General features: G+C 46.4%; 1 protein-coding gene across 1 annotated transcript in view; it reads right to left on the bottom strand.

Annotated features, from left to right (window-relative positions):
- DNAH9 (dynein axonemal heavy chain 9) overlaps positions 1-17084 on the bottom strand; it is a 333822-nt gene that overhangs the window by 39788 nt on the left and 276950 nt on the right. The window contains exons 61-62 of the mRNA XM_042917480.1: positions 15446-15594; positions 1938-2065 (exon numbers count right to left, since the gene is read on the bottom strand). Coding sequence (XP_042773414.1) covers positions 1938-2065; positions 15446-15594 — 277 coding nt within the window. The remainder of the gene's footprint in view (positions 1-1937; positions 2066-15445; positions 15595-17084) is intronic.

Genomic DNA, 17084 nt, shown 5'->3' with positions numbered 1-17084 from the left:
GGCTTCTTAAAACGAAGATTCTTGGGCTCCAGCCCCGAGTATCTGATTCAGGGGGTCTAGGGTGGGGCCTGAGAATTTGCACTTCTAACAAGTTCCGGGTGATGCTGAAGATGTTGGTCCCCGGGCCACGCTTGAAGAGTCACACACACGGTCCACACGCTCCAAATCCAGATCACCACATCTGACACCTGCCTTACTTGAACCCTTGCTACACAAAAGCGGGGCCCGTGGACCAGCAGAGTTGGCGTTACCTGGGGCTAGGTGGGAACACAGACTCTTCGGCCCCACCCAGACTTCCTGAATCGGCGCATTTTAATACGATCCTGCGGTGACTTGTGAGCGTGTTACAATTTGAAAAGCACTGATGTCAACTTCTCGTGGCTAGCTTTCTGGAGTCCCCTCGCCCTCTCTGCAAACCATTCTGCTCAGTGTGGCCCAACTTATCTTCCTAAAACACACGGGGGCATTTCGGCTCACATACTGGGAAGGCTTCCTGCTCCAAGAGCAAGCTCCTGTGTCTGGTCTTGGAGGCCTTCTCCACCCCCCCCCCCCCCCCCTTTTGATTGCCATCTGTCTGTCTGGTCTAAGTCCACAGTTACTTCTTAGGGCTACTCTGCAGAATGCATCTTTCACTCCGGAAAGGATAGCCGCTTGGCTTTGTTGCAATATGTTTCATTGTGATGGACAGATAAAGGCGCCTCGGTAAATATTTGAGGAAGCCTGCTCGCAGAGCCTTAAATACACAGATTAGCACTGAGCGCAGGACTCGGCCGCAGCAATCTGGCCTCTGAGTGCCGCTTTCTCTTCTATAAAAGGGGGAAGTAACATCGGCCACCCTTATTTCACAGAGTGGCTGCAAATAACTGAAGGCAAAGGCAACGGATTTGAAAGGGCTGGTGAAGTGAAAATTTGTTAGAGAATTCATTTATAATCACCCTGTCGGAGCTAAGACTTCAGCGGGCCGCCTGGAAAGCCGGGGCTCCGTTGGCCAGGCGGGGCGGGGGGCGGCGGGGGGGGGAACCTTTCTTGTTTTATTTTTCCTTGCATTGATTTCTTCGTTGATTCTCCCGCCCAACGGGCTTTTGCTGGGTGTCTACTATGTTCGCGGGGGTGTGCTGGGTGCAGAAAGGTGATGGAGCAGGGGATCTCTCCTAAAGGGAATGTGGTGAAGGACGCGGTCGTGACATAAGTGCCTGTGCCACAGCCACGGCACTCTAGCAGAAGCGGCTGTAGTCCGTTCGGGAGAAAAGGGAACTGAGCCACTTGTTCCGCCCCGGCCCCAGCTCCCCCTGCAAGTTGCATAAAACAGGGGTAAGGGGACAGGGGGCCACAGGAGAGGGGCCGCTTCGCGTCTTCCTGATACGCGTGGGAAGGGATCACGGGGTGAACACGATCCAGCTTCCATGGACTCAACTGGATACCTACTCCCTGAGCAGGCACCGAACAGGATGTGGGTGGAACTGTTTAAACTAGAGAGAGTAGGGGCGCCTGGGTGGCTCAGTCGGTTAAGAGTCCGACTTCGGTTCAGGTCATGATCTCACGGTTCGTGGGTTTGAGCCCCGCATCCGGCTCTGTGCTGATGGTTTGGAGCCTGGAGCCTGCTTCGGATTCTGTGTCTCCCCCTCTCTCTGCACCTCCCCTGCTCGTGCTCTATTTCTCTCTTTCTCTCTCTCTCTCTCAAAAATAAACAAACGTTAAAAAACATTAAACTAGAGAGAGTGGCAGGGGGTTTGAGGGGCGAGGGACAAGGAGTTATGGAGAGGGATGGGGAGAGGACCACATAAGAGGGAAGGAGACAAGATCGGGCAGCGAGACAGGCAAGGGTGTGGAAGGAAAGGCAGGGGAGAGGGGCGGCAAGGTCAGAGGAGCCCAGAGACTGTCAGGTCCAGGCAGCTATGGGGTCAAGAATGACCCCCATCGGGGCAGAGGGGTCGTACCTGCAAAATAACCCAGTGACCTTTCTTGGCAGCCAGGTCCAGAGCAGCCTCAGCCACTACCTCCTGTCCTTGCCCCAAAGACACGTTGTGAAAGTTCCGGTTGTTGAAGGTGTAGCCGAGCTTTTTACCTGGAGGGGGTATAGAGCTGTCCTTAGAATCTCTTGGGCCCGGGATCTGTGTTGTCATAGGTCCACAAGGAACATTCGCCTGTCTCCCGGTCACTCCCCCAACACAGGCGTGTTTGAGCCTCGAGCCTCCTATGCTAACCCTCTTCCTACCCTCCGTTCAGGGACGGAGGGTACATCTGCCAGCTTTCCGTCCCCAAACAGAAGGAAGCACCCAGCTAGACTTCAATGCTCCCCCCATCACACAGCCCCCCCAGGATGGACAGCAATGTTGTTGATCTTCCTGGCAGCTTTCATCTGGAGACCAGGCGTTGGTCCGCTACCCTAGAGGGTGAACGGGCTCCCAGGCCAGCCAGCAGGTGGGTGTGGCCCCTTCTGACTTGCTTGGACCTCTGAATATATTCTCCCCCAAAATCTACTGGGAGGCGTGGCCAGTAGGGGCAGGACCCAGGTAGATCGGGCTTCCTGTACTTTACCCCATAATAGCCTCCTCCCGTTTTTCCCAGCACGTAGACACGTTTGATCTCGTCATTCTGCACGTCTGAGAGCAGAGAAGCACAAGGCAAGGGCTTGACTCTGCAGGTGGAAATGTTCTGCGCCCGGAGAAGGGCGGCCGGTATCGGGAGTGGGGCAAGGGACCTGCCATGTACCAACGTAAATGTCACAATCACCTCCCTGGCTGTGAGTCCAGGAAAACCCTCACACAAAGACATTAACCTTGGTAGGGAGGCCGGCCCGATTCTGCCTGGCTGTCCGCCATTAGTTGGCTGTCCACCAACGACGTTTAGAGCAATTACATAAGATTCTTTAGACAAAGGGTCCTAAGAGTGAAGGAATTTCTTTCTAGGAAGATAAAGCACGTGAGAGAAAAGAGAAGGAATTTAAAAGAGGAAAAGGATAACCATACATCCTTAAACATTTCGTTTCAGGGCAACTGAAATCGAAGATGCATTCCGCTACGTGTGCAAGAACACTTAAAGAAAACGGTCAGCGCTGGCTATTTCTTTAACATACTAAAAAAAACTGTGTAAGAAAAAGCAGGAGGTTGACTTTTTTTTTTTTTTTTTTTTTGCAGTGAGGACCAGTTATGATAGATTCAGTCGAGATGGACCCAAGAAACACCCTTATTAAACGCTATAAATCCTGGCTGGCGAGAGAACCGATGTCAGCTTTCGAACTGGCAATATAAACAACTTATTCCAGAGAAAATACCGGGCTACAAGGCGCCGGGATTATTAGATCGCCTCGGAGACATTCCGTCTCACAAAGGAGGCTGTTTCTTTTCTTTGTTAGCGAGAGGTAGGGGAAGAGGGGCGCTTCACGGGCCGCACAGGCTGTCGCGGGCAAAGTCCAGCGTGGTCCGGCCCGGATCAGCTCGCATGAATCCGGGCTGGACGGCGAGGCTGATGGGGAGACGCCGACGGGATTTACGAGGATTGAACGCTCGCATCAATGACTGCGGCACCGGCCGGTGCTGTGAGACGCTGGGGCAACCTTGCAGGGTCCCTCCATCTGCGACCGTGGGGCTCTCCAGACACCCTCCCGGGGCATCAGCAAGCCCCCCTCTCCTTCCACAGTCACGTTCTCTGGGGTTTCCACCTTCACACTGTTTTGCGCCGAGGCTCCCCCGCCCCAGCCCCCCGCTACCTTTAACTCTTCTTTTCTGATCTCCCTTCCTATTCTCCGTGGGGCAGTGTCACCCAGAATGGTGTCCCATCTTTGCGGGGTGCTTCTTTGACCTCCCGTCCCTGAGGACCGTGGCCCTCTCTTGGGCTCCCCAGATCTGTGGGGCTGGGAGGAAGGGGAATGTTTTTCTAGCCCACTCTTGTTCCTGGCAGGCTATTTCTTCCCATCCTCATATTAAAAACCCCTTTCCTGGGGCGCCTGGGGGCTCAGTCGGTTGAGCGTCTGACTTCGGCTCAGGTCATGATCTCGCATTCAGTGACTTCGAGCCCCGCGTCGGGCTCTGTGCTGACGGCTCGGAGCCTGCAGCCTGCTTTGGGTTCCGTGTCTCCCCCTCTCTCTGCCCCTCTCCTGCTCATGCTCTGTCTCTCTCACTCCCCAAAATGAATAAATGTTAAAAAAAAAGTTAAAAAACTCCTTTTCCTTTTAAAGCATATGCCATCTGCCTATATTGTCTACTAACTCCTATGTTCTCTGCCCTACGCCAACTTCCCAGTGAGATTCGCCTTTATCGGGGGCTTTGGAACTCAGTCCAGAATCCTCCACAAGTCCCATCTCATCACCATCCCAGTAAACCTCGGTGTCGCTACAGATGACTGAGCCAACATCCAGCCTCATGCTTCCTCATCTTCAAAGAACCTGACTCCATTCCGGTTCTGTTACACACCCCCCGTGGCTGCACCCAGGACGTCACTGTCCCAGAAAACTGTCCCGCGTCTGAAACATTCTTCACTCACGTCTACTCCCATCACTTCCTACTTTCTTGGCTGTTCACTGTTACTCCCTTGTCACCTTTTACTCTACTTCAGCGAAATGTCCAGTCCATTGGCTCCTCTTCTTTTCTTCCTAATCTTCACAATTACTTCCTTCTTATTTTTTTTTTAATGTTTATTCATTTTTGAGGGGGAGAGGGGCAGGGAGAAAGAGGGAGACACAGAATCCGAAGCGGGCTCCGGGCTCCGAGCTGTCAGCACAGAGCCCGACGCGGGGCTCGAACCCACGAGTCGTGAGATCACGACCTGAGCCGAAGTCGGATGCTTAACTGACTGAGCCACCCCGGCGCCCCATGCTCCCTCTTATTTTAATATGGACTCAATAATCCTTACTTGGAATGAAGACCTTACAAAATCCTCAACTCTGCTTCCCCTTCTACTTCCTGTGTCACCCAACTTTCGCCAAATTCTCAATCCCGGATGAATTAACCAGAGGGAAAGGGAATACATTTGGTGAACGAGGGGCACCCCAACTCCGTGACTCTCACCCCCGCTGCTGTTTGGCAATCTTGCCACGTGCCCAGGAATTGGCTGCGTTGCCCATTCCCTACTTCCTTTAAAATTCCTAGGAGGCTCCGCTCTACTTAGTTTGCGTCCCTCTCTGCTTTCCAGGGAAAACACATGCCATGTGTCAGGGACTCCTTCAATTTCCTGCCATTTTAGCCGCATCCCTGCACGCTCCCATCTCCGTGGGAGAGGTGCCTTCTTCTGCTCCCTAAATCCCATCTCTTCTTAGATCATCAACCTTTGTCTGCCTACTCACGCCCCTGCTCCCTGGAACACGAGCAAAAGAGTCTCTCTCAACCCCAAAGTGAATATTTTGCCAATCTCGAGGCTGTTTGCTAAAACTGTACTTGCTTCAACCTGCCCGAGTCCCAGTGGACTGTTAAAGAAACGAGGACAGGGCCAGGAACAATGAGAGGGAGAGGCTGCACGCTACGTGCGGATAATCTGGCGACAGAAACACCAAACTGGAAACCGTTTCTTTGAACACACTGGGGAGCAGGCTTGAACAAATCTAAGCAAGCTCACAGTTCTGACCAGCATGTTGGAAAGAGAAACAGGAAGCAGCGGGAGGCAGAGGTGGTAGATACGTCTTCTTCCTGACCACAACACGGAAATAACCGAAATATTTGGTAAAGCCATGTAACTGAACAAAGGAGCACACAGACAGAGCAAGATCGTGCTAGAGTCAAGTGAAAGACCAGAGAAGATGCCTGTGTGTTAGGGTGGAAAGGGGAGTCCTGGGTTGGGAGCCCTGGGTTGGGAGTGAAGGGGAGTCTTGGGTTGGAAGGACCAAGGACAAAGCTGTGCTTCCAAAGGCCATACAGGAAGGAGCCAACCGAGGTGCCTCAAAGGACAGATGGATTATCATCTCCATTATAATGCCTTACAATGCTACCGTACTGTTGACATTGCAAAGTCTTTACACGTCTTAGGTTTCATTTTCATCCTACAGCGGCCCTAGGAGGCAGGTAAAACAGGTGATTGGAAAAAAAAATGGCGGATTGCTTTTAAAAGAAGCAAAGGCACGAGCTCATGTGCAAATCGAGAAGTATGGCTCATTCAGGAAGGAGGTGATGAGGAAAGAGAAGAGAAAGAGTGTTACATCAAAGCACTTTCAAGGATTCATCTGACAAGGCAAGAAGAAAAACAGTGGGGGTGGATGGTCCTGGCTTTTGTGTTGAAACGGAGGCCAAGAAAAGTGAATTGACTTCCCCCCTCCCCTCCTCCTTCAAAATTATTGAGGAAGGAAAATCCTAGAGGAGACTAAGAGCCACAAAGGTGCCAGAAGAGCACAGATTTCTGGTCAAGGGTCAGTGGATGAGCTTTAGGGGCTGGAGAGCTCCTAAACTCTACGCAGAACTTTGTCTGTGGGTCTACGCGCCTGGGGCGGGGATGAGGGGCTGTGGTGGAAGGGGGCTGAGGCAACAAATCTTCCGGTTGACTCTGAACTTTTAAAACCCTCTCCAGTACTAAGAGCTGCCATACTGAGGGGCACCTGGGTGGCTCAGTCAGCGAAGCGCCCAACTCTTGATTTTGGCACAGGTCATGATCTCATGGCTCGTGAGATGGACCCCCGCATCGGGCTCTGTGCTGATGGTGCGGAACCTGCTTGGGATTCTCTCCTTCCCTCTCTGCCCCTCCCCACCCCCCAAAGAAATAAACATTAAAAAAAAAAAAGAACGGTCATGTTGAAACAAAGGGATAGAGAAATGAAGGGGTTAAGCACATAAATCACAAACTCGAAAATGGGGAAGGATGCCAAGCTCTGTAAGAGCCTAAGTGGAGTAAAACAGTGAACTGTCTGGTACACGGGCTCTGCCCAAGCATAGAGGCAGCAAGTTTACTTAATAAGTTGGGGCTGGGGAGAGAAAGGAAAGTGTGAGTCAGTCATGCAGACTGCAAACTTGAGAACAGGAGCCCGTCAGGCAGTCTGATTCCATCCAAGATGCAGAAAGCATGGCTGTCGCCAGAGTATGTGTTCTAAATTGGTGAATTAGGAAATAAATCAAGCCATCAATGAGGCAAGAAGGAAGGGAGAGAGAGAGGAGGCACAGGTGCGTAAGTAATCTCGAGGTGATGAACGGCAATATTGCTCCTAGTAAGGAAAGGTGTGAAGATGAAGCCAAGGGCAGAGCTGAGATAATGTATTCAGAAACAAATCACCAATATGGACCAGGGCGGGGTCAGCTTCCCTGAAATGACAGAAAGCTTCAAAGCACATGATGCAACAGACAGAGGTCAATTGGCAAAGAACAGTAGGAAATTGCTCATTTGCAGGGTATATAAAAGCTTCCGAAAAGGGAAAGATTGAGTGAAAACGAGGAAACTAGATCTGTCAATATGAAAGGAATAAAGCCTCCGGAAGCCAGAAGGAATGCAGGACTCTATAAAAGGGTGAAACTCGGGAATAACTTAGCTGTGACAACAGTTCTTATGATATTTACTCATTTATTTGTTGATTCATTCAACAAGTATTTACGGAGCACCTTTTCTCTGCTAGTTATGCTTTTAGGTGCTGTTCCAAAACGGTAAGCAACAGGTCCTGGTCCTTGACCTGAAGGATCTTGGTGACACGCAGGTAGGCATGCTCCGAGGCAAAGATATGTATGGCAGGGGACCAACGGCCTTGCAGGGAGGTCAGGAGAGGCTGATACCTGCAGGGTGAGTAGGCACCGGGCTCTTGAATTGCTGGGGAGAAAGAGTTCAGATAAAAGAAACCTCTTGTAACACTGCCCTAGGTCAGGAAGGCTCACGATCTACAAGGGCTGTGGGTCTGGAGTAGAGTGAGCTTGGGGGAAGGTGAGATCCAAGGCTTGGCACGAAGGCCAGTCCATGCAGGCCCCACGGACCATGTCAGTGGTACTGGACTTTACCTTAAGAACAATGGGAAGCCACCAGAGAGTTTTAAGGAGAAGACTGACACAGTCGGATGTGAGATTTAGCAAGATGCCTTTGGCTGCAGAGATTGGCAAAAGATTGCAGGCAGGGGGTGAAGAACAGAAAATGGGTTAGGGGGCCCCTGGGACAGTCCAAGTGAGACGACGGTGACTCAGACCAGGGAGGCAACAATGAGGACAGAAACACTGAGACCAGTCTCACATGGATTTAGGAGGCAGAATCCATAGGATTAATGTGGTGGGCGGCAGAGGGAGTGTTGCTGTGACCAATTCCAACACTTCTGGCATGGCCAACTTGGTGAATGGTAGCGGTACTTACTGACAACGACAGAGCAAAATTTCCAGAGATAGAGAACACTAGGACTTTTCCACTTGAAATGGCACGGCGAACGCTGAGCAGATGAATGGAAAAAACCCACACCAAACGCAGCTCTTGGAATTTCAGAACAGGAGGTAGAGAGATAATCCTAAAGTTTCCAAGGAATAGACACAGGTAACCAACAAAGAAGAGAACAGCACCCTACTGGCATATGATCTCAACCAAACATAACCGACTTCCTGAAGACAGTCGAGCGATGTGGACACATTCTGAGTACAAATGATTTTGCACTTAGCAAAACTACCAAACAAGTATAGGGGCAAAATTAAAGCCTTTTTAGACAGCCAAGGATTATGAAATTTTACTTCCCACGACTCTTTTCTGATGGCATATGCTAGCAAAACTGGGGTGAAAACTGAAAATGAAAGACGCAGGATACAAAAATGATAGAACTAAACTAGAATATAAAGAAAATAAGTCCCAGGGTGGGACTTGCCTAGAAAGCCACAGTGTAACTTATCTCTTTTAGAACAGAAGTGGGCCCTAGGTAGAGCATTTTCAAGAAAAATAACACTGGATTCTATTAGATTCTATATAGATAACGGGGATTCTATTCAATTCATACAATAAATAAGAAGTGTGAGATATTAGTGATAATGGCAGAGGGGGCATTTATTTCTTCTTCCAAGAACAAGGAAAAGACATTCAGAAACTCCATGAAAAACTAAAAGCTCTTCGAGAAAATCTTCATCTAAGTAGGAAGCAAACTGAAATTTGATATGACTTTGAAACTCCTTGCTGAGAACATTCTTTGAGAGACCCCTAGAGATTAGGACATTGGATCCATGAAGAAGGATATGTAATCCTAGCATATTTACATGCCTCTTCAGTGAAGAATATGTATTTATTAACTATGACATAAACCCTATGTATCAGTTTTCTTTTTTTTTTTTTTAATTTTTTTTAACGTTTATTTATTTTTGAGACAGAGAGAGACAAAGCATGAACGGGGGAGGGTCAGAGAGAGGGAGACACAGAATCCGAAACAGTCTCCAGGCTCTGAGCTGTCAGCACAGAGCCCGACACGGGGCTCGAACTCACGGACCGCGAGATCATGACCTGAGCCGAAGTTGGCCGCTTAACCGACTGAGCCACCCAGGTGCCCCATGTATCAGTTTTCAAATATTACAGTTAACTTGTAGACTAAGCATGAACAACATGAATGATGGTAACATTAGAATGAATATATATTCATCCTTGTCTACGAAAAACTTAAGGTGCAGCTGAAGCGAGCTGGAAAACTGAAATCTCAGCTTACACAGAGGGAAGTCAAGAGAAAGTATCTAGAAATCACGGAATAAAAAATTAAGTTTCACTAACACTGTTAAAGTGAACATAGCCCATAGAGGAAGTCAACATTTTAATATAGCTATCAGTATTTGGGAGTTTGCAAACCAATTAGATAATTGGATAAAATGGACCCATTCCTAAAAACAAATACCAAAACTGACTCAAGGAGAAGCAGAAAATTGGAATAGATATATAATAAGCAAAGACATTAAGCTAGTGATTCTTTTGTGTGTGTGTGTGTGTGTGTGTGTTCCAGTAAAACTTTATTGACAAAACAGGCAGCAATCAGATATGGCATGTGGACCACCACTGCTGATCCATGATAGAAATGAACAAACAGATAAATACATCTTATACTCTCCATGAGCAATTTTTAAATTCTAATTGCTTTTTTTCCCTAAAGGATGGGGGGTAGGAAGAACCATTTTACCTGTGTGTCACTGTCATTTACCTTCTAGCTTCCATTTGTAACTCTGGAAGCTAATAGCCTCAAACCAAACTTCCTGTCTGCTTTTAAGATACAGAAGGGGCTGGGACGTGTTATTGTGGGTTTTTTATTTTAAGGACCGAGATCCAAAGGTTAAACATGTTTGCCCTCCTTATCTAAGGAATGAAAATGCTCAGATGCAGGGCAGAACCTGATGGACACTAAATTCTCTTCAGCAATTAGCAACTTCCATCACCTGTTATTGCTTGGCTAGTGTCTTCCCAAAAGATATAGCGAAATGCTAATTTAGCCCTCGGGGCCTGTGAATGTCACCTTATTTGGAAATAGGGTCTTTGCAGATGTAATCAAGTTAAGTTGAAGTCACTAGGGTAGATCCTAACCTGACTGGTATTTTCATAAGGTGACAGAAATCTGGACACAGACACACACAGAGAAGAATGCCACGTAAAGACAGGATGTGCAGGGAGAAGGCGGCCACGTGACAATGGAAGCAAAGATGGGAATGAGGTAGCCACAAGGCAAGAAATATCAGAGATGGCTGATAACTTTCAGGAGCTAGGGGAGAAGCATGGAGCAGGCTCGCTCTCAGGCCTCCAGAACCTTGCTGGCACCTTGATTTTGGACTTCTAAGCTCAGTCTTTGGTAATTTGTGGCAGTCCTAGGAAACTAAGATACCAACTATGGGCTGACATAGAATAATTCAAATAAATTTCATAGAGCATTCCCCTCTCCTCTTGTTAAATGTCCTCCCCACTGTCTAGATACCTCAGTCACAGAGCCAGCTCAGTAATTCTGCCATCAGATGCACAGGCCACATTTGATTTTGATTTATCTTTCAGATAAGCCAGGACTTTCGAAGTTAAATGGAAATGATCATTTTAATACTTTGCCTGATGTGGATTCAGAGCCAGGCCAAAGGCAGTTTGGCAACCTGTCAGCAACTGATAGTCTGACTGAAAAACCTGATACGTCAGCTATTGTTCTACTGTATTAGCTTCTTTGGGTCCTATGAATTCATGAAATATAACAAAACGCTGTATTGTCTAAACTCTTCTGAATATATGGCTAGTGATCACATAACTCCTTTTGTCTTAGTCTATGCCTGTCAAAGAAGAATTCTCTGGTGTCTTTTTTGTTTTGTTTTGTTTTATTTTTAAATTTTTATTATTTATTTATTTTTTCAAAATATGAAATTTATTGTCAAATTGGTTTCCATACAACACCCAGTGCTCATCCCAAAAGATGCCCTCTTCAATACCCATCACCCACGCTCCTGTCCCTCCCACCGTCCATTAAGCTAGTGATTCAAAAACTTCCCATTAAGAAAAGCTCAGGCCCAGGTGACTTCACCACTAAATTCTATCAAACATGAAGAAGTAATATCAGTCTTTCATAAAAATCTTCCAAAAAAATAGAAGAGGAAGGAACACTTCCCAAATCAGTTGTCACTAGTCACTAGTTATATCCTCATACCCAAAACAAAGACCTCACAAGGAAAGAAAACAACAGGTCAGCATCTCTTACGAATATATATGTAAAAATCCTCAAAGACATATTAGCAAATTGAATCTAGCAATATATACAAAGGATTATAACCCAGGATCAGGTGAGATCTCAAGAATGCAAGGTTAGTTTAATTTCCAAAAATCAATTCACGTAGTATCTCAATAGAATAAACAACAAAACGATATCATCTCAATGGATACAGAAAAAACATTTGATAAAACCCAACACCTTTTCATGATAAAGGAAAAAAAAATTCAACAAACTAGAAGGCAACTTGCTCAATCTGATGAAGGGTATCTGTAAAAACCCCACGGTTGACATCATACTTACTGGTGGAGATTGAATGAATATTCCCTAAGATCTAGAACAAGCCAAGGATGTCCAAACTTGCCATTTCGACTTAATATTGTGCTGGAAATTTTAGCCAGGTCAGTTAGGCAAGATGAAGAAATAAAAAGCCATCCAGATTGGAAAGGAAGAAGTAAAACTACCTCTATTCGTAGATCACATAAACTTGTATCTAAAAACAAAAACAAAAACAAAAACAAACAAACCCAAGGAATTCACAAACATTATTGGAACTAATAAACAAGTTCAGCAAGGTTGCAGGATAGAAGATCAATATACAAAAATATACATGTTATACACCTGAAACGAATATAACCCTGCAGGTTAACTATTATTCAATTAAAAAAATGCAAGACTTTACACCCCAAACTACAAAATATTAATCAAAGAAATTAAAGAAGACCTTAACAAATGGCAAGACATTCTATGTTGATGGCTCATGCCATCAACATGCTACGGCAAAAACATGGATGGGCCTTGAAAATATTATGCTAAGTAAAACAAACCAGCAACAAAAGACCCTATAGTATATGATTTTATTTCTAGGAGATGTTCAAAACAGGCACATTTTTAGAGCCAGAAAGTAAATTGGTGGTGGACTCGGGAGGACATAAGATGGAACAGAAGTGCTCACTAAGAGATCTAGAATTTTGGGGGGGGGTGCAGAGAGACACAAATTTGCTAAAATTAGAGTGTGGTGATGGTCACATGGCCTTGTAAAAATATAAGCAAACTTTGAATTGTATACTTGAAGTGGGTGAATATAGCGTGTGAATTATATCTCAGTAAAGCTGTTAAAAATGTGGTAGAAAGTAGAGAGTCCTAGTGGGCATCAGTGGGAGCCAAATTCTTATTTTTTATATCAGGGAATAAATAGATATCTAGAATTGATCAACTTAAAACTAGTGATAGATTAGTAGGATACTGGCACAAAAACAGACACTCAGATCGATGGAACAGAATAGAGAACCCAGACATGGACCCACAAACGTATGGCCAACTAATCTTTGACAAAGGAGGAAAGAATATCCAATGGAATAAAGACTGTCTCTTCAGCAAATGGTCCTGGGAAAACTCGACAGCGACATGCAGAAGAATGAACCTGGACCACTTTCCTACACCAAACACAAAAATAAACCCAAAATGGATGAAGGACCTGAATGTGAGACAGGAAACGATCAAAACCCTAGAGGAGAAAGCAGGAAAAAACCTCTTTGACCTCAGCTGCAGCAACTTCTTCCTCAATACGTCTCCAGAGGCAAGGGAAACAAAAACAAAAATAAACTATTGGGACCTCATCAAAATAAAAAGCTTCTGAACAGCGAAGGAAACAATTAGCAAAACTAAAAGGCAACTGACAGAATGGGAGAAGATCTTTGCAAATGACATATCGGATAAAGGGTTAGTGTCCAAAATCTGTAAAGAACTTATCAAACTCAACACCCCAAAACCAAATAATCCAGTGAAGAAATGGGCGGAAGATGAGTAGGAAATAGAGAAGCAGTTCCCAGAACTAAATTTAGAAATAGGCAAAAATAAGATAAGATAAAGTAAAATAAAATAAATTAAATTAAAATAAGATAAAATAATAAAGCAAAACAAAACAAAACAAAACAAAATGTGTCTGAAAAGGGAGACGGGGTATGGGAAGGACTGGAGCCAGGAAATGTTGGTTTTCATTTTAAAGTCTGTATTATCTATACAGTAAAACCTTTGCAAGCATAATTTGTTCTGGAAACATACTTGTAATCCAAAGCACTCGTATATCAAAGCGAATTTCAAAACCCATTGGCTCAGTTGTGATCATGTGACGTTCGACGTCATGTGCTACTTGCATTACAAGACATGGCTCTTTTCTCAAGTTAAAAATTATTAGAAATGTTTGCTTGTCTTGTGGAACCCTCGCAGAGCAGGTTACTTGCAGCCCAAGGTTTTACTGTATTTTAAAAATGTGCAAGTGTCACTTGAAATTATCAGGAGACTACAGAAACACACATACACATAAAATTAGTGAATAAGACAATTCTTTCCCTGCTGTAGACCCTATCCATTCTTTAGGACCCCAGTTAGCTTCTTCTCAACCACCCCCCAACACTAGGCATGCTGTAGAGTTCTCTCACTGTGTAAACGAGTGGACTGCTCTTGGAGCTGGTTCCAACCTGTCGGGTCTTTATTTAACTTTGCAGAATGGTGTCGTTTGGCCAGTGTGATGGTTTTGATTAGTCGTTCATTTGCTCATTCTTTCATCGAACGTACATATTTCTTTAGTACCCCTCACCGTCCTAGGAAGTGGGGACACTCCGGCGAAAAGGACACCTGTTCCCAAGGAGCTCTCACCCTCTCACGAAGACACAGCAGTCACTAGACAAGTACAAGGTGATGTACGTAAAGAAGGGCACTCTAGGAGCACATGGGAGGGGGAACCAAGGACCTTGAAAGCCAAGTAGGTCTTCCTGGAGATGGTGACATTGAAATTGGTGTCTGAAGGATGAATAGAGGCTAGCCTGGTGAAGGGGATCCAGGAAGGGAAATGGCAGGCTTGGGAGAATGAAATGGCTGCCATGTAGAATGCAAAAGAGGCGAGTAGGGAAATGTGGACAGAATGATGGACCCCCAAGGATGTCCACGTCCTAATCCTCAGCAGAGGGGACTCTACAATGTGAGTAAATTAAGGCCCTCAAGATGGGGAGGTTATCCTGGATTATCCAAGTGGGCTCAATATAATCATAGGAGTTCTTATAAGGAAAAGAGGGAGGCGGTAAGACCCATTTATGATTTCTGATCTCCAGAACTGTAAAATAATAAATTAGTGTTGTTTCAAGCCTCCAGGTTTGTAGTATTTCATTACAGCAGCGACAGGAAACTAATGCTGGGAAGCAAGCTGGAGAAATAGGGAGGGACGGGAGGAGGAAGTTCCCTGTGAGACACATTAAGGAGTTTGGACTTTCTTCTCAGGGCAATCAGAGGCCGTGAAGAGCAGGGTGAGACCTGTGTTTCAGAAAGATTGCTCCGGCCCAAGTAAGTTGGGGTGGGGTGGGGTGGGGGTGCGGTGAGAGATGGGTGGGTGGCAGGGCAAGGTCTCCTCAGGACCCTGCCAGTGTCCTCAGGACTCTACCGTGTCCCACCCTGGATGGTCCCTTCTCTGGTGATAATCCCCTGGTGTTGGTTTCCAAGGACCCTGATTTCTGTATGTTAGCAAATACTGAGTACTGCCTCGTGAACTTGGGGTCTAGAGAAGAGAGACTGCCGGATGCAAAGAGTGGAAGTTCACGGGGCAGGTGCGGCCTTGGCTCCAAGATGAGTTTGTCTTTTTCTATTTCTTTTTTTCAATCTTTGTTTATTTTTGAGAGGTAGAGAGAGACAGAGTGTGAGTGGGGGAGGGGCAGAGAGAGAGGGAGACACAGGATCTGAAGCAGGCTCCAGGCTCTGAGCTGTCAGCACAGAGCCTGATGCGGGGATCGAACTCATGAACCACAAGATCATGACCTGAGCTGAAGTTGGACACTTAAGTGACTGAGCCACCCAGGCACCCCTAAGATGAGTTTTTCTCACCTTGATTTTCCACATCTTTCAGGGGGTCCACGCCTGGAGACAGGATAAAAAACATGGGTGTGGCTGGTCCTGATTCCTCAAACGAGGCTGCAAAGTCTGGCGTTCTTCCCGCCACGTACTTGCTTCCCAACTTCTCTTCAACAAAATCTCTGCCAGAAAAGAAGTGCATGTGTATGTCAGTCACAAAATAGCAAACACTTGAGAAATGGAGGCGTATAGATATGGAAGGATGCACTCAAGGTCATGGGCGTGGTAGTCACAGAGGTGAGACCAACTTCCAGGTGCCTCATTGTTAAGTCAACATGCACAACCATGGCTGGCCCGCTGTCCTAGATCAGGGCTCTTTCTGAATCCTCATACATCCAGGCCACTGTCACCTTCTCTGTGAAGCTTGGATGTCCCGTGACATCACCACCGTCCATTGGAACGCCACCAAGATCAATGCTTTCAGAAAGCTTGCAGGCAGCTGGACCCTCCACACTCCGTATCCCTGTGGTCTTCTGTCTCGGTCCTCTATCTCAGCTCAAGATGCAAGGCCCTCTGCTTTCCTGTGCTGTCATACTCTATCAATGTCTATTTCCTTTCATCCTACTCCACTCGTCAATGTTCCTTTCCCCACTGCCCTGTCTTCCGCCGAACAAACCTTTCACCTGCAACCACTTGGTTGACCATCTGGCCCAACTCTTGGCCTTAACTCTTCCCCAAGGACACTGCTTCCTTGTAGTCTCCACAGTGGGGTTCATTCTCCTACCTCTGACCTATATCTCAGGACGGTGAGGTGGGATCATGGTTCTCCTCACTGATGATTACTCTTTGCAAACCATGACTTCTCCATTCTCGAGGCTCCGTGGACTCTCCATTCCCCATGATGCATCACCACATCCCCTGCACATTGACGTCATCTACTGTTCCACTTGTCGCTCTACCCTGAACGCTTGGCTCACGGACCTTCTCTCCACCAGCCTGAGTGACATCAACATCCACATGGATAATCTTCCAGTTCCTCTGTCTTCATTTTTTCCTCAATTCAGCCACCTGGTTTTGTGGCCACATTTTATCCTGTCATTACTGAAGGGCTTTGTCTACATCTGAAACCTTCAATGGAAACATTCCACTCTCTGCCGAAAACCTTCCGTCAGCGATTTAGCAACTGACCCTTATTCCACCTGTTCCTTCCCTGTGTTGGTGCCACCACAAATGGAGGATTTTCAGCACTGTGGCTTCTCTGTTTTGTTTCTTAACCGTCCCCTTACGCTCTTCTCCTCTTTCCTATCCAGTGTAGACTCCATGGCCTATAACCTTGAAAAAAACTAAAAAACGTCTTGGGGTATAATTGATAGCATAACATTTGTCGATTTTAAGTGTAGTATTCAATAATTGTTAATAAGTTTACTGAATTGTACAGCCTTCACCATAATCCAGAATTAGAACACTTTCATCATGCCAATACCATTACTGCCCACCTCAAGAATTCTTGTTCCCACCACCCAGCCCCAGGCTGTGCTCCAGACTAACTTAACTCTGAATCTACACCTGGGTGGTTGGACGTTGCCACAGGAAACCATTGATGAAGACAGGTGCCATTGTAAATACATGATCTTAACTAGGTGGGCTCTCAATGCTGCTCAGAATTCTTTGG

This window comes from Panthera leo, chromosome E1 (genome assembly GCF_018350215.1).
Source record: "Panthera leo isolate Ple1 chromosome E1, P.leo_Ple1_pat1.1, whole genome shotgun sequence".
Lineage (NCBI taxonomy): Eukaryota > Metazoa > Chordata > Mammalia > Carnivora > Felidae > Panthera > Panthera leo.
Note: the sequence above shows the minus strand (reverse complement) of the source record. Positions and strands in the feature narration are given on the sequence as shown.